At 41.3% G+C, this 23,050-nt stretch overlaps 1 protein-coding gene across 3 annotated transcripts; it reads left to right on the top strand.

Annotated features, from left to right (window-relative positions):
• The first annotated feature begins 21,484 nt into the window (after positions 1-21,484).
• Positions 21,485-22,926, top strand: LOC133910931 (homeobox-leucine zipper protein HOX12-like). 3 transcript variants are annotated; one of them, XM_062353170.1, is made up of 4 exons: positions 21,485-21,862; positions 21,975-22,306; positions 22,425-22,642; positions 22,767-22,926. In XM_062353170.1, the coding sequence occupies exons 1-4, from the start codon at positions 21,775-21,777 to the stop codon at positions 22,795-22,797; spliced, it is 669 nt and encodes a 222-aa protein (XP_062209154.1). In that variant the 5' UTR covers positions 21,485-21,774; the 3' UTR covers positions 22,798-22,926. The 3 variants fall into 3 exon arrangements, with proteins under 3 accessions (XP_062209154.1, XP_062209151.1, XP_062209153.1); XM_062353167.1 differs by having other exon boundaries at positions 21,486-21,862; positions 22,425-22,926; XM_062353169.1 differs by having other exon boundaries at positions 21,489-21,862; positions 21,978-22,306; positions 22,425-22,926.
• Positions 22,927-23,050: the final 124 nt, after the last annotated feature.

The raw sequence follows: 23,050 nt of genomic DNA, 5'->3' as shown, positions 1-23,050 counted from the left end.
CAATGATATTACTTTTGATAAAAAAGACACACACATCTTTTACACAGGCATTCTTTAGATGTATTTATTGGCTGAGCGATTGGGCTTTTTATTACAGAATGTGGACGCAGGGGATTTATGCATAAGGTGTGCCATACATTAAGGTCTTAGAGCCAGGCCTAGCGCCGTCTTGATTATGGAGATCTTTGTCAAGAATGTGTGGTGATTTAACAAGCTAAGTGGTGAATGATTCAAGCATTATGTAACGTCTTTGTTTAATATATTTCGTCATTCAAAACTTTAGCTTTCCGCTGGTATGATGTAATAATAAACCATGTTGTGTGCACCACTATGGTTAAGAGGCTGGACAATTTTTCCATTATTAAAAAAATCACTTCTTCTATTGTGAAAATATATTTCATAATAGATATGTAATTTAAAAAAGTAGGCAAACAAAGAAGAAGAGCAGCCTGACTATTCCTCTGAATATCTTGACCAATTGACCTACGACTGTAACACGCCAGAAACCTGACGATCACGTCAGTTAAGGCAGGCGCGAAATTAGCTGCAGGCGCGCGTAACGACGAGGGCGGTCGTACCATGCATGCATCGGTATTAGCATGCAGCGCCACTCACTCCTCTAATTTTAACCGAGCTGCCTGTGGATGATTGAGATGGAGCCGATCACGCAACGCAAAGGCGAGGAGATCATCAACGACCCTGCGCGCGTACGCACTTCGAGGCGTTCTCTTGCTGCTTTATCAGCTGCTTAGCGTGCAATTTTTTACGCGCCCGGCCGGCTCGGCAGTCGTTCTCTTGCACCCTCCTCCCCGGCGCACACGACACCGCGGCGCCACCCAATCCGGGCGCGCCGCGGAGATCTCATGTGGATTCGATTTTCGTCAAAGCAGAGGCCTAGCTAGCCTCAAAAGAGGTAAGAGTAGTCTATGATATAGCCCGTGTCCCGAGGAGATTAGGTTTGGTTGATTGGGTGATTAGTTAATGGCGTCGGGATTCCACAAGTTGGAGAAGGGGAAACAGGGAGGGGAGGTGTCTGAGATAAGTATGGCACTCCCTAGTTTAAGGCCTAAGCGAAAGCCACATCTCTAACTAATCAACGGCCACTTGGGCACTAGGTAATAAATTGCCGACTGGTGGTGCTTGTGTGTGGTGCGTGCGATGCCGAAGGGGCGCATGCCCAGCTACTGATGCCTAGCTAGGCATCTAACAGGGAATCACCCAGGGTAATGTGCTCCACACGACTTTAACCAAAGTTTGGTTGAATACTCCATCACATTATGGATGCGGTTGTTTGTCTTTCCAACTCTTTTTTAAGAATCGGACCCCTTATCCAGGTCTATATTGAAGGTCAAATCAAGAGTGTATAATATTTGGGAATCGAATCCGGTGGGCACGACCATACTATGTGGCTTTGCCACCGCACTCAGTGGGCTTTCGCAATGTTTCTAACTTTTTGCTAACTTCATTTTGTTTTCTTTCTGATATCTTCAACTATTTTTTCTTCATTTTGTTTTCTTTCTGATATCTTTTCTCGTTCTTATTTCTTTTATTTTCTCTCATTTTTAACAATTTCTCTTCGAAAGATTTATAAAGGAAAGTAGATAGAATCTCGTCTTACAGGGAATGACTTTAACCAGAAATGCAATTTTTAATCTTTTCTTCACTGCTAAATAAATGCAACCACTCTCGTGAACAAATGATCTCTTTTCCCCAAAGTGGTATAAATGAAGGGTAATAAAAGGTTATTTAAGCTATTTTTTTAATTTTTATATATAAGTCTAAAATAACATACATTTATGATCAGAGGAAGTATCATATCCCTGTAAACCTTCGGTTTTTGCACAATGCTACAATTAATAAGCGTGTTTTTTAAAGCTTGGGAAAAGTACTACTACTTCTATTCTCAAATTGATGTCGATTTAGAATACGTGCAATCAAGCTTTAAAAACTTCGATAATTAATACATACAAAATTGTTAGAATTTGACATATACAAATGATATGATTGGATTCACTAAAAAATACTTTTATATGATTATATGTTTAACAAATTTTATAAAAAATAATATTAAAACATGGGTATTAGAGACCTTGTTAATAGCCTAAACGATAAGTAAAAGAGTATGAAAATAGTATAAGTCAGCAAAATGAAAGGACTAACAAAAAGGAGAGGGGCAAGACAAAATTGAAGTAAAAAACTAGATGCTTAAGAATTGATAAGAATGGCCCCGTTTTCCATACAGGTCGAAGCATATGATGGCCCGGATGGTTGAATGCTGTTAATAAATATAGTAATTCGTTTTTCTTAACAATAGGATCAGTGAAGTTTGTAGAAGGGGTTGTTGAGGAGCTAACCGTGCAATTTACCGTACCCTAAAGAATACTAATCATTGTGATGATCCTTATCCGATCTCCAAGGCATGGGGACGCCTGATTGGCTGGCTCAGCGAGGTTGGTGACTACAGGGGTCGGATCATGGGTGCACGTGAAAGGCCGGCAAGTCGTACCCGTGGTCAGCCCGGCGCAGGCCAGACTGGCAGATAGGTTCAAAGCTAGCTAGTACGGCGTTGCAACAATTTATTATGACTCTAATCTAATTGTTGAAACAACCAGCCCTTTTAATTTATATAATTCATAAATAAACCATGATTTTGAACCGACAAACTAGCATAATCATATAACATAAAAAATATATTATGGGAGATATAAATAAATATTAGATACAATTAAGTGAACATACCAATCTTCTGCAAAGGAAACTGTATGAGGAGATTAACCTCCTTTAGAGAAGATGCCAATGACACATTGATGTCGACGCTAAAGAGGATGTAGAGAAAGTAGATCGCGAGCAGATTCACCATCTCTCAGTGCAGGATATAAAAACGATAGGTTCTAAAGACTTGCTCTTCTCATCGTCAGTACACGTCGATGCACGAGATGTAGTAATAAACTTGTGGTGGCGGAGCAGAGAGGAAAAGACAAAACCCTAACTCGTGTATGCATTGTGGCAGCGGTTGATAGGTGTATATATAGAAAAAAACCATGTGGTTAAGACATACCATGATCTTTATATCTCATAACTGTGTAGACCATTCTACATTACAAAAATAAAATTATAAAATAAGGCCGCACTTGTGCATGGCATTAGACTAGATTTGGATGATTATTCACGCATATGTCACGTGTCCACACCCTCTACTCTGCTCGGCCTGGCCCGGCGAGGTGAGGGAGCACACCTGTATGTTATTTCTAGTCATTCTATGCACATATGCTAATAGATTGGAAGACACAACACTACTTAAATTAGTCCTTTTCCACCTCTACTAATAAAGTGACACTAAAGAGGTGCATCTCTTTGTGTGGTTGGCCTTTGAGATTTTCAGGAGCAAGTATTCTTTAGTTCTTAGTTTCCTTATGTTTTTTGTGATCAATTTGTAGGGAGTTGCACAAGGCCCGTAAAAAAAATTCGCAATAAAGCACGTGTTGGAGGTTCGATTACAGAGGGGGTACAAAGTTGAGGAGATTTCAAACTTTATTTCTTTTTTCTTTGCTGATCACGTGCGAACAAAGCACACTCGTGTCCTTAGACATGACGATGGAGGTTTTAAAGCGCCAATTAGCTTGCTGTCTATATTTTATGTTCCCTAACATTCTTATTTTCTATAATCGCAGGATGGTCATGGGACATCAACTTCTGCTGTACCAGGTTTCCTTGAGGCACTAAATATGGTATACGATCAATTTAGTGGCATTTATACACTTCCTCTGTTTCCATTGTGTTCACCTTTCCCTGCTGATTGCAGGGTTAAAAAAATTCACCGAAAATTATCTGAATTCGACCAGTTTACAATTTTGAATCCAAAAAATTCAAAAAATAATTAAAATAATTATATTTCTAAAAAATAATAGAGAAAATTCTAAGATCTTCTATGATTTTTTTTCAAAAATAATATTGTTTGCATCATATTTTATATAAAGGAAGTTAAAAAAAAAGAAAAATACTAAAATAGGCCGTATGAACATGATGATTTAGCTCATCACGTTAAGGAAAAGCTTAACATGCAAACACATATTTTTTTGGGAGGATCTTTAATTTTTTTCACTTCATTTAGAGTTTTATTAATTTCTCCATGATTTTTACAAAGTTCACAAGCATAAAGTGAAAATGTTAAGAAATAACACTGTAATTAACTTTTTCATATCTACCATTATTTTTCCTACATAAATCATAGTATAAGTAAACTAATAAAATGGGTTTCATTAATTTTAGATGTGTGATGGGTTAGTTATGAATTAATCTAGTTGTAAAATATTTTCACAATCTTGCACATTACAATAACTATTTCATCAGTTAATATATTTATAGAACACATAGGATCATGTAATAAGGCTAAAAAAATCGGTTTCTTTGGATAAGCAAAGAATTAACTGTGCATTTAAATAGGTTTAGAAAATATATTTTCTCAAAGAAAATGTACAAATTTTTCATGAGTATAAATTCTTTTATCATGTAGATAATGTTACAAGGAACCCAAAAAAAATTGTTTCACTTGATTTGAAGCTTAGATGAATTAGTTATCGATTTTACAAAGTTGAGCTATTTTTTGTTTTTCTTTAACTTGACTGAAATTCGATAAAACCAAACGGTTTTTAGATAAAACCGAACAATTTTCAATGGAATTTGAGCGATTACCAAATAGTCGGTTTGCCCAAATTTTGCCTCCGATATATAAATTTGCCCGAATGGATTTGTCTGAATTCTTGCCGATTTTTTACTGTACTTTCCCCTTTTTGTGAATATCGGAAAATCGCTAGGGGGCAGTTTTTCGGGTCCCAAATGAATTTTGGAACCTTGGATGATTGAACTAGTTAATTTTAATCCTATATGAATAATATTAACGTTCTTTTCATTTGGAGAATAATATTCTCTTTACAAACTTCTCACTGTAAGAATGGTATGCTAGTACTTTATTTACAAATTCCTACATTGCAGATTCAATTTAGAAAGTAGTCTGGTCCCAGAGTTACAGACTCAATTTAGAAAGTATTGCTAAAAAAGGAATTAAGGTCCATTAATATAGTTTTTGTGGTAACTCGAGCTTATTCTTCCTTTTTTTCCTTTCAGAGTGGGCTAAACAATTTTGAAGAGCAACAAGGCAATCTAGAAGATCTCACGATGGTGATGATCCGTGGCGCTTCTAGGATGGAGATGTTAGGACAAAGTCATCCAAGAAAGATTATGTAGTATAGTTGGTAGATTAATCAGGATGGACTTATTTACATTGTTAGCATTACTGATGTAATGCAACAACCGCTGACGGATTTGTGTTGGAGCAAATTTAATGTTAGTTTGTTTATGGTTAATTTGTTGTGTGATGCATATTGTGCATGCATTCACTATATTTGACGGCCGGCTACTTAAAAGTAGTTCTTTTAAGTATATTATCATTATCCTAATTGGTAAAGAAATTTGTGCAATAAATGAATATCGATGTATTTTGGAGCATTCCCAAGGGCAGCTCTTCGTATAGGAAAAATGATTAGTATTATCTAATTATTTATTTTTAATGCTAATATTATATAAATGTATTTGCATCGAGATATCCTTGCAAATAGTCATATGGTATGCAGCAAACAAGACGGAGAAAAACGAGTCATCATCACCAAGAACATTGCACGGAAATAAGTCACTGGGAGTAATTATCCTCAACGAGGTCGTTGTAGATGATAGCTTTAGCTACGCCATTAACTCCAAGCACCCTTTGGCGTTAACATTCCCAAGGGTTTTGGTACCATCCCCAACGATTTTTTTCTCTCTTGGCGTCTATTGCATTTTATGCGCATGCAGTCTCATTTTACAGCAAAACACATAGCTTGCACAATCTAACAGTACAGTGTTAGATAGTGTAAATGCAGGCTGCAGCTGTCCATGCATGCCTTACATCGTCGGAGATGATAGGGTCCTCCCTCGCGGTCTCACATACACAGCAATACGCCATACCCTTTACGTACATGCATGCATCTCCCCCTCCTCTTTAGATTTTTGGACAGTACTTGACCTACCGTTCAGCTGCCTCCTTTACTGACAAGTCGCAGGAAGCAACCATATGGCAATCAATGGAGCACAACATGCTGTACAACTTCGTAGCTAGTAGCTGAGCTGCTGAAGTCTCGACCACGGACCACAGTACAAGCGTACAGATATATACGCCTGCCTTATCCTCTATGTAAAGCAGACAATCTGTTTTTTTTTAATGCCGTGAGCCTCTCAGGGCTGGCCTTCTCTTCTTATGTAACAGGAGATTACATCTTAAAGTACAAGGCAATCAACCGATTCTATAATCACGGAATGCTATCGGTTATTGCTATCTATACAGAAATATCCTATCGGTACATATCTTAACACACCCCTCAATCACAGAATATTTTTTTATGTTAATTCTCTTTTTTTTTTCTCTCTCTAGAGGGTGAGGGTGCAAAGATCTTCGCATCGACTATCTACGCCACAACCTTCCGCTCTCTCTATGCTCGAAACTTCAAGTCCCACTGGGAATACACTGAAACGAAGACGGGGCGAGCAAAGTAGAAATAAGTTGTCATCCGGCACTTATATAATAACGCAAGTCGATGTTGAAGGGGAGCCTATTGCACCTCGTGAGGCATGTGCCAAATTTCGTAACAGTTGCAGATTTCTTGTCAAGGAGTATGTCTCAATCACAATAACTGATTGACGGTTGCTATCGGATGAGACGAAGGAGTTCCTATAGGAAACATTGCAGAGAACCATTCAATTCCCCTCGAGAACAGAGGAAGCTGCCAAACAGAATTCATTGATAACTATGGGAAAGAACTCCTGGGGCTAGAAGAGTGAGCTAAATAAGAACTTTATGAAGAAGAACTTGGTATCCTTTAATAAATACAGAACGATTATGCCATACCAATGGATGGAGTTTGTTAGGCAGAAGACCACACATGAGGCCATCAAACTGGGTGAATTGTTCAAGCACCTTGCGAAGAAGAACAAATACCACAATCATCTGAGCTTGTCTAGTACGCCCCTAAAATTTCTAAATTGAGGAGGCAAGAAGAAGAGGTTGCCCGGGCTGGGAAATTCAACCCTTTGGAAAATTATGACGAGCGAAGCAGGAACCAGGTCTATACTCGGTCAGAACGAACCGAGTCTAGGGACTTAGCCTTCAAAAACCCCGAGACCATGAAAGTGACCCTGACCATTCAAGGGATTGCTAACGAAGGGTCTCTAGAGCCTGACAAGGAGAACGATCTGCTTACCAAGGCCCTAGGGAACAAGGAACACCCGGGTCGCACTCGATGTATCAAATTAAAAGTGGGCTAGAAGCATGGGTCCAAACGCCACGAGCTAGTATAAGATCCATAACAGATATAAGAATACCATAGCGAAAGAGATACAAGAACAAGTTAAGGTCCAATTCATGAAAATATGAAATAAAAAGGAGAAAGAAAGAGCGGCATTAATGATGATAGAGCAACCAACTAGCCCAGGCTTTTGGAGCAACATCAAATCCACACAGGTTGATAACCAGAGATATCCTGTGGATGATATCCTAGAGGCTACCCCTTGCATGCTACATGTTCCGGTCAGCAAAGGATACTTCACTATCGATGTTGCCACGAGCCAAGGCATTCAGGTCGTTTTTTTCACAATCAAGATATTCCAGCCGATTACGCCAATGTACAAGTGGACTCGGTACAACCAATTTTCATGAAGTACAAGCTAGACATCAGCACACCAAAGGGTATCGAGATTCTCGATGAGGCTGTTGGCAACTTCATTCTATGGCCCAGACGGGATATCATCTTCAGCCGTCGGAAGTCACAATCATCACCGTCACGGCAACCCCTACGCCCAACATCTTCGCCTCAGACACCTCCGCCGCAGAGCCGAGCCTCTCCGCCTCAGGCACCTTCGCCCTAGAACCAAGCCTCTTCACCTCAGGCACCTTCACCCTTACGCCCATTATCTCCATTTCAGGCATCTTCGCATCGTGCTTCACTATCTGCGACTCCGGCACCTCTACCTCTAGCGTCTGTCACTCTAGCATCTCCACCTCCGGCACCTTCACCTAAGCATCATAGAGTCCCTATCATTGTTAACCCATACAATAAGACTCTAATATCTCTGTTGAAGAGGTGGCTTTTGTCCTCCAAAGCAAAGGCATCATCCACTTTAGAATCTACAGCGAAGGACGATCTCGCGAAAGAGAGCAACAAAACACTCTAAGTACCTGTCAGGTGGATTTCTTGCCTACACCGGATGTTCCTGAGAAATATGAGAATGACAAGCTATTTCTTCCATTGTTTCAACTCCAAGAAGGTCCATGGGAGATGAGGAGATTCTACGAATAGTACATGACGGTATGTCACGCGGGGTTCTCCATAATCACTACTTCTGTCCCGGCTAATATTTTTCTAAGTAGAGACTCCTATTCTCATGGTGGATTTTAAGGACATGCACGCTTTGTTCCGCTGTGATAAACTCGACATCAATATCATAAACGTGTGGTGCTTGTAAGTACATACAATCTAGCCATATGTTTATATATCTACCAGTATATGTTATAGAAGCTAATGACTAGTGACTTATTCTGCAGAATGTAATTTAATGATGCGGAAAAGTTGAGGTTATCAATCGAATTTATTAATCCGTAATGAATTTTTCAGCCCAACTTGATTGTGAAGTTGAGGACTGATGACCTCCAGATTAAGGGGAAGAGTAACAAGGAGACAGCAAAGGTTATAAGAGAAATGACCAAGTCACGCAGGCTTAAAATGTTAACCTATATAGGAACTTAGGAAGGGCTATGCTAGAAATGCAAGACAAAGACTATATCATGGCTCCCTATAAATTTAAATAAGTGTGATACGTCAAGAACCTAACATAAGTATTCAACTTAATTGATCGATCAAGAACCTAATATAAAGATTGATGTAACGATCACTTTATTTGTATAATGCTGATGCCGAAGTTGAGTAAGCTCGTAGTCCTTAACTCAGCCGATCTCCCAAAAAATCTTACCAAGATCTCATCAACGTTATACAGAGGTAAAGAAAATCCTCATACAGAAAATTCTTATAAATCATTTATAAATTGATAATTACTTATTATCATTCGAATATGGCCTACAAGTGGTACGTAATGAAAGGTGAGATACTCGATACGGCCAAGTCAGATACGATAACGGTCTGTACACACTTTCCGGTAATAACACACTTCTAATGTTTATATCTCACTATTTATGACTAAAAGTCTTATTGAACTATACGTTGCGTTTTTATTTGAAGTGCCACGAGCAATATTTTGACACTGTTATTTGTAGATATTATGTTTGCTAGTTTTTAAGGTAAATTGGAGGTACACAACAAACTATGAGGATGTAAGTTATTATGGCGCTTGCACATTCTTTTTTGGTTATGTTTCCGCTGTTAGCAATGTTTTAGCTCTTTTAGTTGTGTTTTCATTTTAGGTACGGATGATCGAATGTATTCACACCTCACTCAACGATGAAGATATCCAAAATGTCCAATGTGACATATGTCGGTTTATCATGCACGAAGTCATTCACAAGAGTGAGAGTTTCTTTAACCTCAGAGGTGAATTGGCTAACTATCCGAGGCTTTTGTGCGTGGGAGATGAAAGAATACTTATATTGAATATTTGGCTTGTGATAAAAAAATATTTTACTTATGAATATTATTGCATTTATGTTAAATATTGGACCTGTGTTGATTCAAATACTGTTAAAATCTATGATGTTAAAAATCTGTCTTGAAAATGTGTTGAAATCTGAAGGGAATAAAATATATGCTTATTATTAATTCTTAAATAAAATACATACCACTGATAGGTCCTTATTTCACCTGTATGTGAAAATCTATCTATCTATAGAGGACGCTAAAGTGCGTCGTCTGTAGAAATATATTTTCACGAGTGGTTCATTTAAGGAACCGTTGTGGTATTGATTTTTTTTATAGACGCTTGCTTAAGTGAGCCACCTATAGAAATAAATTTTCACAGGTGATTCTTTTAAGAAACCATCAACGAAAATCAATTTTCGCAAATCGAAAGCCTGTGAAAATAAACGATTTCCACAGACATAAAATAGACCGCTTGTGTAAATCTATATTCACGTACGATCACTTAAGTAACCACATGTGAATATTGATTTATATATATATATATATATATATAAATAAATAAATATATATATATAAATATATATGGTACGGTACTTCCCACATATAAGTACGCTCGTCGTCGAACCTCACCTGACCTGCACCGTCAGTCACCTCCGGAACCAAACCATCTCCTTTCTCCCCTGCGTGCATGCTTCACGCAACAGCTAGATTCACCGGCGGGCGAAGGCTATCTATTACCCATGGTTATTCTTTCCAAGATATAGAAAGGCCGAGAGGCTACGGCAATAGCATGCATGGCGTTCAGACGTCCAAATGTGTCTGGCAGTGGAAAATTTCAATAGGCCCTACGGTCTTATAGTTTATTAGAATCATTTATTTATATTGAAATTCATATTAAAATAATAGATAAAAATTATAAAATAAATAAAAAATCATTGGATAAATAAATATTAAGTGAAAATAATAGACAGCCAAGATACATACATTGTAAGTGCACTTGAAGTTGTATTTCCCATGTGCGTGCCTTCGTCTACCTAGCTGTCTATCTCATGTGAAGTCAGATGAGAACAGTAAGCTGTGAGAGGAGGCATAGGATTTTGCAGTCTGGTACGAGGCCAGAGGTACCGTCAGAGAACTGTAGAATCAAATTTCATACATGCATCTAAGCCAGTTGCTCCACAATCCACATTACTATAGGCGATGAGAGAGATGGTTGGCCGGCCCCCCTGATCTATGCGTAGTTAGGTCACTGCCATTTGGCGCGCTTGTCATCGCACGCCGGTTATCCAATTAAGACGCGACCGGCTTTTCGCGGTGCATCCGAGTTGCTCTCCACCCGCGATCGGGCCAGATGCAGTGTACGCGCGCGTTGTCGGGGCAGGCAGGCTCAGGCGTTTGGCTTTTGGCTTTTGGCCCGGGCGCCCCTAGCTAGGCGCTGGCTGGGTGGCTGCATGTTTTGTGTACGCCGTGGCGCCCAGCGGTCCAGAGTGCCAGGCCATCCATCCCTTTCGCTCAAAAGCTGGCTACGGATAGGATAGCGCTGGCTTTTGCCTGCCCCGGTGCGCAGCGCAGGCTTTCCGTCCCCTTGGACGCGTTGAAACGTCCGCATGGTGGGGAGAAGCAACGACGCGTGGCGGCGCGGCGAGCGCACGGCCCCGGGCGCCGGGCTCCCGCGACGGCCGCGACACGTTCGAGGCGTCCCATGTGCGCGCCATGCGATGGCCGGGACAGCGAGAGCAAGCCAAGGCCGGTTGATGACTTGGGCCCTGCCTCCATGCCTTTGCCTCGTCATTCTACCGCCTGCCCAAGGCCGTGCGCACGTACGGACTCGTTTGGTTCAGCGCCCCAGCGCGCCCACGCGAGGGTCCCGGCTTGATTAAGCGCCAGTACTTCCACGCCTGCGCTAGTGCGATTCCTACTAAAAGGATTGGCGAGCCAATAAATTAGCGAGGCTAGCTGGAGCTCAATCCAAACTCGCCCCTAGACCCCCTGCCCTGTCCCTCGCTTCATCTGCTAGCCCGGCCATTCATGCATCGATGCATGCCGCGGTAGTTTCTTCCGTGGCCGGCGCAATATTTTCCGGGCCACTGCCGACGGATCACTCGACACGTCAAATCTTGCCGCTGCTCGAAATGGTGAGGGGGATTGGGGTTCACGGAAATATTGCAGCAGGCAGGTAGAACGGATTCTTCAGAATTAATTTGGTAACTAGCCATTAATAATTCGAACACAGATCCTGAATATATAGGCTAGCGGGATGGTTTAAGATTATTTTGTTGGGCACGAATAAAGGACAACTTTATACTACAAAGCACAAGTAGTAGGGTCCCCATCGTTTATCCCTGCTGGCCTTCTCAGGTCATTGCTGTGTCGTCGTTGTCATCCACCACAAGGGGAACAGTATTCTATGAGATGTGCTACAGTAATTTGCTCAGTTGGATACTGGTACGGTCAAAAATAACGTGCCGATTTTACTACATACATAATACTGTATCACAAAATTGACGGCTCTGCGTGAAGTCAGGGATCCTGTCCCTTTCGGCACCTCATGCACACACGCGCGAATGTCTGCACGTCCAAATCTATCACTCGACCAAAAGTGAATAACAGTAAATTAAAGGTTCACTACAACTGAGCAATAACAATAATCATCTCTAAAGAGAACTTCTCATCATCAATTTTAACTAGACTTGACACACGCGCGAGCGCATATATATATATATATATATATATATATATGTGCTCGCGCGTGTGCATATATATATATATATATATATATATATATATATATATATACACACTCCTACTATGTTATACCATATAAATGAACTGATATACTTTTTTATCATTATGAGTATACTCATTATAAGATACTTTAATATGAACTATACGAATTTTTTTTAAAAAAAGTCATTCATTTTTAATAGATTTTGATAATACCTTTATATTTATACATAAAAATGTAATATGCTAAAAAAAAATAATGTGCAAACCACCTAAAAAGGTATACATACCACTTAGATGATCTTATATACTCACATGCTCTATGTACATACCATTTATCGGTGGGACTCATGTGATAAATGTAACAGTGGCTAATTCTATTTATACTCACTCACCAGTGCTTTGACATAGTTAACCTGATCCTGTGTGAGATTGAGGATATGATTGCAGAGGGGATGATTGTGACCAGACAACAGTCATACACTCATTTTATATCTAATTTGCTTGCACATTCGGTCAGGTTTCCAGAGTTTGTTCAGGCCTACGAGTAGTCTCCCACGCACTTCAGTGTATATGCTCCCACAACACCTTCAGACAGACACTGAGGTCAGCGTGAAATATTCTATGCTTAGGAGCATGTGCCAACTACTGACAGAGAGAGTAGCAGCAGAGGACCAGGCTCTTGTAGAGGCTGAGGCAGAGCTCCCGCACGCTTTTCACCTGAGTGACAGTGACTTGGATTCTTCAAATCTTGAGTATTTCCCACCATTAGCAGCAGTTTGTGCTGATGTAGTTGCTTCAACAGCAGCAGCAAACCACGTTAGCAGCACTCACTACAACATAATTGATGTTATACGACAATGCCAAAACATCATGGAAGGTTGGATTTTTGTCATGAAAACTATTTTGTGATGAAAAATCAGCGTCACAAGGGTCGTCAGAAATAGTGTCATATAATATATTTTGTGACAAAATTTCCTCGCGTCGTCACAAACGTAGGACCCCATCTTCTCGCCCAGGCAGCCATACATTTTGTGACGACAATATAATCATCATTGATAAATACATTCTATCATGCAAATAAATTGTCACTTTTGGGTGTGTTGCAAGCTTACCATGTAAGATTTATGACAAAATATATTGCCATAAATATATGAAAGGATTATACAAAAATATTATTCCATATTCTATTTCTACAATAAATTTATTAGAAGCTATATACAAAAGAAACAATATGACAATTTCTAATTTATTATACTCATTCCCGAAATAAATATTTGTACATTTGTTTACATCCATGCAAAATTTAGATCAACAATACACTTCCATAAGAAGAAAAAACAAAGCCAAATATGTATCCAGTCCACATATAACTTCTCCATCTCCAAGCCTTGAAAAGCAGAAGGAAAAAAAGACCAAGGTGCATAAATTAGTGGTAAGGTTGGCAAAGATTTTGTATTTTACTGTGATAAATTTCTAAATATGGAGCCAACAAGTACCACTGAGAACAAAGTCATCTAACAGTTGACTTTCAACCGACAGTACCAACAAGGCAGCAACATATTGACACTCCATTCAATCTTTCAATACTTTCACAACTTACTCAATGAGAAATTAGTTCATCCATTTCATACAAAGAGAGGAAAGAAAATGTTCATGTTAGACCAATCTACCAAATCACCATTTGAAATTTGCAATTCTCACATCTAACTAAGGTCATAAGTCATAAACTCAGATTTTGTGCAAACGTGTATCAAGCAATTGTGCCTCATTGTTTGCTCCGAAAGTAATTCTAGATGACCCGCTGCACCTATCAGCACATGATCAAATGGTTGGGGTTTATTAGAAAAAGGTTGACATGAGTACCCCTCGTGTGGGCCTGTGTAGACATGTGAGACGTATGGTCCTCGAGTCGTGTAGGTAAAGGAGTACACCCTGCAAGGTGTAAAAACAATTCGAATTATCACGCTGTTGATCATGAGCATGCTTCTGTTTATTTGCATCGATCGTAGAGTTACGAATATGGGATGGTGGTATGGATGGTATGTTAGATAATGTTGATGGTTGTCTAGTGATGTCTTACTATGGTTCCATTTACATTTATGTACATGTTGGTAGTTACAGGTTTGGAAGGATATGTTGGTTATGTTTAGATGCTCATACATATGTTTTAGGTTGCGGGCGCATATGTTTTAATCAACCTTGTGGCTATTTTTCTTGCTAATGACCCAATGCATAATCCTTGGAGTCGGGTTATTTATATGTACCCTATATTGATTAAGTCTTGCGAGTACTTTCGTACTCAGCTGCTCTACAGGTTTTGTAGGTGAGGAAGAGACGGTGTTTGGCTACTTTACGCCTGCCGATGCTAGCGACGGGAATGAGTAAGAAACTACTCAGAGGTCGCGCTTTTAGGGTAAAGCCTAAGGGCATATTACTTCACCCATCTTTTGTTGCCTTTAGCTTTTGTTTTCGTAACGTAGTTTTCTCTATTGGCTAGGAGTTGATTAGTTTTAGTATCCTCCTAGATCTCTTTTGCTATAAATTATTAAACTTGTAAATGGTTAAGAACCTTTAATATGATTTAATTACTCGTTCTTTGTTAAGCTTAGTTGTGATTGCTAATGTTAGAAAGGCATGTGTTCTGATCTTGGGCACAAAACACGTGCCGAGACTACCGGGTTGATATTCTAGTTAATCATTGAAGTCATGATTATATAGATGATCGACTTGGTGATTAACTAGAATATTATTTGCACGGTTCCCCCACAAAATAACACCGAAGATTTTCAGGCAACAGCTACTTACAGCTGGTAGGGCTGCTTTTGTTAAAGGTTACTCACCGGATTGTCCCGTGTGTACAATAGTGTGTCCACCGAACTATTAGATGTTCACAGAAAGTGTGGGTGGTTGTACAACGACTAGATTTGAACCTCTAGCTTATATATACCCCCTCACTCGGTTTCATACCTCTCTCTTGCAACCCAGAGGACTTCATACACTATGTGTATCATCAAGCAGCAAGGGAGAGCACTTGAGTTGATTTTCAAGTCCTTAATTGAAGATTAAGGAATTTATTAGTGCTTCAAGAGTAGAGAGTATGCATCTAACTATTGTTTAGGTTTGATGAAATCAAGTGAACTAGTTAGCTTGTTGCTCTTAGTAGTTGGTAACACCGAGTGGGTCATGGTGATTGGAGGTGTTCTCAGTGAGCTTTTGGAGCTCTTGTGGGAGCCCCAGGAAGAGCTTATACTTGGTTTGATGCTCGTCAATCCGGAGATAGAGATGTGGCAATCACTAGTGAGCACTTGAGTTTTGGTGACTCAAGGGGGGCGATATCCTTGTGTGCATGCTCCAACGAAGATTAGGGAAGCGTACCAACTCTTCGGTACCTCGAAAAAAAATTAGTGCCCTCTTTCCCAACTCTCTTTATATTCCGCAATTTACTTCTAGCATCTACTTCCATGCAAGTTTCAATTCCGCAAGTTACTCTTAAGTTATATGCTTGCATGTTTGTTCTCCATGTTCTAGCTTACTTGATCGAGTAGTTGTATTTCCTTCTTCTAGGATAAGGTTGCTCCTTGTTCTAGCAATCAATAGTTATTTTAAAGTTTGATTAGAGCCCTATTCACCCCCTTTAGGGTCATTACATCCTTTCAACTAGAGGCGGGGGGGGGGGGGAGAATTTGGCACCCTCGATCGATTTGGCCCTTGTGAAAGCTGTAATGACCTCCCAACCTATTCACTTTCTGCTAGCCATCAAAACCCACGCATCAATCTAGCTACAGATTGACAAAGCCAGGAGACAATTCATGTGGACGGGCTACAAACCAATTACGGGTGGCAAATGTGAAGTTAGCTGGAAGAGGGTTTTCAGGACAAAAAGGCTTGGCGGCCTCGACGTTCTTCAACTCTAGATTTTTGGCAAAGCGTTAAGACAAAGATGGCTCTGGCAAGAATGGACTGCACCCCAGAAAGCCTAGGTAGGTTCACAGGTTTCATGATCAAAATGAAACATCAACTCTTCATGTGTGCCACTTCGATCCACATTGGAAGCAGCGATACAATATCCTTCTAGCATTCGTCATGGGCTAAGGGCACCAGACCAAAAGACCGAGCTCCATTGCTTTTTGCCATCTCAAGAGTGAAGCTTTGCTCTCTTAAGGAGGCGATTCTCCAAAGATCTTGGATCGCTGACATGGCTACTCTTCAACACACTTCACGAGACCACATTGCACAATTCATTTGACTTTGGGGCGTCACTAGAGATGTAGTCCTCCAACCAGAAGTCCTGAACTCCATCACTTGGAAATGCTCTAGTCAGGGATCTTACTCGGCTAGTTTGGCGTACACCATGATGTTCAATGGCTTCATTTGAACAAACTTCACTCAATTGATTTGAAAGGTGTGGGCGCCGCCGAAATGCAAATTATTTGCCTGACTAACCACGTCTAGAATAAGCTTTGAACTGCAGATCGTCTAATACGCAGGAGCTAGCCATGCAAACCTATTTCCCCCTTTGTGAGCAATTCAACGAAATCGTCCTTCTCCTTGTTGAGGAATGCTCCTTCTCTAGGTGAATTTGGCATATCCTTGGTGCAAATCTCAAGCAGTAGACCATCCACCTTGAGACGTGGCCACAATGCTACTCAATCCACGGATGGTGGACATCTCTATCTTTCTCCACTCCCTCATCAAGGAAAGCTCTCAAATCGCTTGTCATGCTTGCCACCTGAGAAATTTTTAAGAAAGGAACAAACACATCTTTGAGAGCAAGAAAAAGTCGGGGGCTGGTATTGTGGGTTAGATTTTTTAGTAGGCCGAGACTTGGGCATTCATGAGGGTGCACCATTTAGGGTGCTTTATCTTACGAGATTTGGCCTCCGTGCTTCTATTTTTTGTCTTTTCTTTCTTTTATTTTGCTGGCCTTGTTTTTTAGTACTATTCTTTGGCCCGTCGGGCCCCCTTTCTTATTAATACATAATAGGGAGTTCTCCTACCAGTTGTGTTTCCCTGCGTGAAAAATAGACAAAGGAGGCACGAAATTAATAATGATCGTAATATGACATGTCACTTCCGATAATAATTACGAGTCATAGTTATGACTCGTCACTTATTACCATTCATAAGTGGCAGATCAAGTTGTGACCCATCACGTTTTACCAGTCATAAGTGACGAGTCATCCTTGGCCAATCATAAGTAACGGACCATCCTTGGTAAGTCATAACTGATGGGTCAAGTTGTGACCCATTACTAATGACCAGTTTGATGAAATAGAATAGGAAAAGAAAATTTAATTAATTAATCATTAGATATATTAGTCAATCAGTTTTTTATCATAACTTACTTAGTTTTTTGCTTATATAGTAAATATGTACATAATAAGATGCTATAGTTTTATTATTTTAATTTTATTTTTCTCTTATTTTTTCTCAACTTAGTAGCACTAGAATATGAACTATTGTATATTTCTGCTCAAGTTTGATGTAAGGGATAGTGGCTATGGACATAAGCACGCGTTCTGAAAACGGTGTAGAAATTTCAAGGGTGAGAACTCAATCTTCCAGGCTATTTTTTGCCTCAAAAAATTTGCAGAACCCGATGAAGTGGGGGAGAAACTAATGTGACTTTTTCTATAAATATTTGTAGAGTCAAAAAAGTCAAAATCGGAGACCGTATACAAAAGTTATGCCTATTGTACCGAATATCACTCTAAATCACCTATCAAATTACAATTTGGCAAAATAGCAGTCATAAGTGACAGGTCACGTGGTGGGTCACGGTTATGACATGTCACTTATGGGGTCATAACCGTGACCCGACACTTATGACCTTCGGTAAAAAATGTTAAAAGAATAAAATATACGGTTTTCATCAGAATGCATGAGAGGGTGAGGTCGTAAGGGGAAACACATGAGCGGAGGTCACAAGTTTGATTCCTACGAAACGTAGAGTATAAAAATAGTGTGAAAATAGCATGTGACATGAGGCAATTGGTGATGGCCTCTGTATTGAGACGGCTTGGGTGAATATATATATATATATATATATATGTGACTTTTTTATATCAAAAAATATGAAAAATGTTTATCAGTCATAAGTGATATGTCATAACTAATAGGTCATATTGTGACCCGGTATTTATGATTTTTTATAAGTAACGGATCACCGTTATAACTCGTCACTTATAATCTTCATTAGTGACGGATCAAATTATGACCCGTCACCAATGATCTTATTGGTGATAGATCATTATCCGTCACTTATAACTAATTATCGGATCCATCACCTATGATAATTATCATTCATCACTCATAACTTTTTTTTCCTACAGTGTTTCAAAACAAAAGAGAACCATATTTGCGTTCTCATTCGTTAACTACCAATATGAAAGTATCCGTGCGCAGAAGCGTTAAATCGTTCTCCATGGGTTGATTATTTGATAATGGTTAGGTTTGGACGTTCATGGAAATCACGAACGGAAGGAAATCCCCGTTTCCTAAAAACATGGAAATCTGTTTTTAGTTTCAAGAACATTGTACAAATCTAACCCCCCTGGATGAAACTCCCTCGCACCATCACAAGGAGTATATTGAAATCCCAACGGATCTAGACATTTAGATCAACAGAAATGAACGGCCCATATGTATTTGAGTGTACCATAAAAGCGCTCAAATAACCTAGAGAAGTTTTTTTTTTTCCTTTCGAGAACACAGCAGGAGTACGTACCGTACGTACGTACATTGGAAAATCACCAACAGGATAAGCACATATATAGATCGACTCCAAATAGAGACTTGAGAGACGACAAGGTCCTAGCTTGATTAGTACATCAGATAACCGTGTGACTCACTGCCTCTTAACAGTCTTAAAAAATGCCTAGCTCTACAATATGAGCGGTTCAAGTTTGGAACGCCATGTTGTGAATTGTGACTTTTTCACCACCTAGAATTAACAGCCAGATCGTCACCGTACGTCCTCCTTGTAACGACGGCATGCAGTGCATTGGCCGGTGTGGACGGACGCATGAACAGCTTTTTACAAAGTCAAGCACACGGAAAAGCAGTTGTTCGTACGTGTGACGCAGCAGTGACACGGTACTCGTTGGCGGCCATGCTTGCGATGAATGAATAAAGGATTATGAAAAAAAAAAAAAACTCAGCCGTGATCGATGCAAGATAAATAAACAGTACACGTCTCTGGCAGACTTGCAGGATGGAACCCTCAAATGATGAGCCGTAGCCTAGCTACATGTACAGCCGATGCTCGTGCCTAACCTATAGTGACCTTTTGAACAAGAAGATCGACGATTTCTGATAGCTCTTTACAGGCCGATCAGCAGGACGTTGATTGGAGCTGACCGACCGAGGACCGAGACTAAATCTGTCCTTGCGGTTTGCTACTTACTCCTGTTTTGTCCTCAATGTACTGGTAACCTGTTCGACTCGACCAGAGCAGTTGCATAAATAGGAGGGAGAGTTGTTAATTTTTAATCAAGTGAAAAAGGTATGTTTCACTTAATAACAGTAATAGTTGGATGAAGATGGAACGGTCAATAAAAATTGATTCACAAGTGAATAATATTTTTCTATAATAAAAACATATATAAATTTTTTTTATGTCTATAAATATCACTGACTGAGTACAGATCAAAAGATAAATATATGATCGAACGATCGGACGAACAACACGAGTTAAGTGAAACAAAATACTAATTTTAGTCGATTAAAATATAGTAAATCCGATTGATAAGGAACGGTATGTTCAACTGCTTGCATATCATCAGCATGAGCAGTACCACTGTTGGTGTGGTACTTGAGTTTCTTGAAACAGGAGAATACCTGCGTGCCAAACTACTAGCTACCAATTGGCATGACATACTTTACTAGCTTACGGCATGAATGAGAACGCGCAAGGAAACCTTGCAGAGTTTCCAAAAGCTGTGTCCGTCATCTAGCGCGGCTCGCCATGCATGATTTCGTCGCATGAAAGCACTGTTCAGAAGATCTTTGTAACTCTTGTGTGCACCCAACTCAAGGAGAGAGAGAGAGAGAGAGAGAGAGAGAGATCAGCTGCAACGAGTAAGGTAGCTAAAGCATACGTCGAGAGAGAAGAGACCACAAGAAACCTCCCTTCGTTCATCCATCTATCTCCATGCGTGTGAACACGTCCCGGTCAAATATTTACACGACGGAAATGTTTCACGTGCTCGCTCCCATATCTATATATTCACTTGTACTTTGTATATTAAATAATGCTTTATGCAACGTAAGCTTATAGTAATCAACTTGGAAATGGAAATTTAGTTGCCTTTTAATTTCTTTTGTAAGAAAGGTGTACAGGCCATACATCCAGTTGACGTCAATTGATTGGAGCTACTAGGCGCGCACGGTGAGGTCGCTTGTGTCTCCCGGACCCCGGAAGCCGACATGGATGCCATGCGCTCCGACTCCGATGGTAACTTGTGCATTTGAAACTCTCGGTTTCAACCAGCCGCGCTAACTGCTCTCTTGGACATCGCAAGTACACGAGTTACAATGCACGTAGCACACGTACGAAACCGCTTGTTTATCAGTAACTAAATCGACCTCGCTAGCTTTAATTCGCAGCCAGCGTTTGAATGAGCAGAGGGTCAGCAGTTTTGATTTGAAAGTATTTTCGTCTTTCAACCTTCCCGGCCAGCACGCGTCAAATGTACTCACTTTTCTGGCAGCTAGTCGCAGCTATCGATATAGTCACGTACGAAACCGCAGGAATTCACAGTGTTTCCGCCACGAAAATCGACCGATCCATGCGTCTCCACTGGGCCAGCTTGGTAGCGTCTGCGTGCGCGTGTCCCTGTCGCCAAAAGGCGGCACTGTTATCTTAATCGGGAGATGGTGAGTTAGCTTGTTGGCGATTAAGCCCGCTCGCTGGCTCGCTTTTACCGATACCAACTCCCGTTTCCTTTTCCATTATCCAAAACTACACCGGCTAGCACAAGCAGCTGCCGCGCAAAGTACTCTCGGCGAGTGTGACACGCACTGTCACTGTGTCTTGTGGTGTGGCTCGCTGCTTTCTCGCATCTCCCCACCAAAATATATCGAGCCCCAAGTAGAGCAGTGAGGCAGTGGCCAGTCCCCTCCTCTCGCTCGCCTCTCCCGCCTATAAATCCCCGTGCCGGACTCCGAGCTCAGAGACTCGGACACAGCTGGTCGGTCAATGGACAACCCAACACAGCAACACCTATAGAAATATCCAGACTGCAGAGCACAAACAAAGCTGGTAGTATCCGCCAAATACGATCAAAGTGAGCATTAGTCTGCACAGCAACAGCTGTAGCTCTTTTTGTTCCTGCGGTTTTAGTTTTGAGTGTGCTCTTGAGTTAGCTCAGAGATGGGCCGCGAGGAGGAAGAGAGGCTCCTGTTCCCGTCGTTCTCCTTCCCGGGCGAGAGCTTCGCGGAGGCCGCCACTTCCGGCTCCGGTAAGCAATTTCATCTCTTAGGCAAGTGATAGTTCGATGTACTTGAAGGTGCAAAAGATTGCGAACTCACAGCAATGCGCATGTGGTGTTGGTTTCTTGCGTGGGTGGCTAGCAGGTGGTGAGCAGAAGAAGGCTCGGCAGCGGCGGAGGCGGAAGGCGCGACCGCCGGCGGAGGGAGAGGGCGGGGACGAGCAGTTCAAGAAGCGGCGGCTGAGCGACGAGCAGGCGCGGTTCCTGGAGCTGAGCTTCAGGAAGGAGCGGAAGCTGGAGACGCCCCGCAAGGTGCAGCTTGCCGCCGAGCTCGGCCTCGACGCCAAGCAGGTCGCCGTCTGGTTCCAGAACCGCCGCGCCCGCCACAAGAGCAAGCTCATGGAGGAGGAGTTCTCCAAGCTCCGCGCCGCGCACGACGCCGTCGTCCTCCAGAACTGCCACCTCGAGACCGAGGTAATCAAACGACACCACACCAACATGACTGATTCGATGTATGGTGACGAATTATTTCTGCGCGCGTGTTTCGTTACTTGGCTGCTGACTTCATGCATGCATGATTTGCGTCGTGCAGCTGCTGAAGCTGAAGGATAAGCTGGCGGATGCCGAGGAGAAGAATAGGAAGCTCATGGCGGCGGCCGCGGCGGCAACCGGCGGCGCCGCGGGCAGCAGCAGCCCGAGCTCGTCGTCGTTCTCGACAGTGACGTACCACCCGGCGGCGATGGTGGGGCAGTTCGGGGTGGAGGAGGAGGCCGCTGAGTACGCATACAACAGCTACATGAACATGAGCGAGTACGCATACAACAGCTACATGAACATGATGGACTTGGCTCCCAGCTACTTCGGCGGAGTCTACGATCACTTCAACTGAGAGCAGGAGTATTAACTATCTATTTTCGTGTTCATCAATTTGCAGGGCACGTAGCAGCAGCAGCAGCAGTAATTAAGCCATGTAGATTAGTAATTGGTAATCTCTGTAAATATGTGTGGATTATCATGCAAGTTCATGTCATGGACTGATCTCTGTGATGTAGTATTGGGATGCAGTGAAGTCAGAAGTGAACAATAATTGGTAAGATGGTGAACAGTAGCCTAACATTAGCACCAAATTCTATCCATTTGATATGAGATCCAACACCTCATGGTGCAATAAAGTCACAAGTCAGAGGATCCGTTCCGTAATATTGGGGGGTTATCGGA

The sequence above is a fragment of the Phragmites australis genome, chromosome 3, assembly GCF_958298935.1.
Source record: "Phragmites australis chromosome 3, lpPhrAust1.1, whole genome shotgun sequence".
NCBI lineage: Eukaryota > Viridiplantae > Streptophyta > Magnoliopsida > Poales > Poaceae > Phragmites > Phragmites australis.
The sequence above is the reverse complement of the archived record's forward strand: the minus strand, read 5'-3'. Positions and strand labels throughout refer to the sequence as shown.

Coding starts and splice junctions, on each gene's coding strand:
- LOC133910931 (XM_062353167.1), top strand. CDS start 21,775: ATGGGCCGCGAGGAGGAAGAGAGGCTCCTGTTCCCGTCGTTCTCCTTC. Junction 21,863..21,974: donor GGCCGCCACTTCCGGCTCCG/GTAAGCAATTTC, acceptor GTGGGTGGCTAG/CAGGTGGTGAGCAGAAGAAG. Junction 22,307..22,424: donor ACTGCCACCTCGAGACCGAG/GTAATCAAACGA, acceptor TGCGTCGTGCAG/CTGCTGAAGCTGAAGGATAA.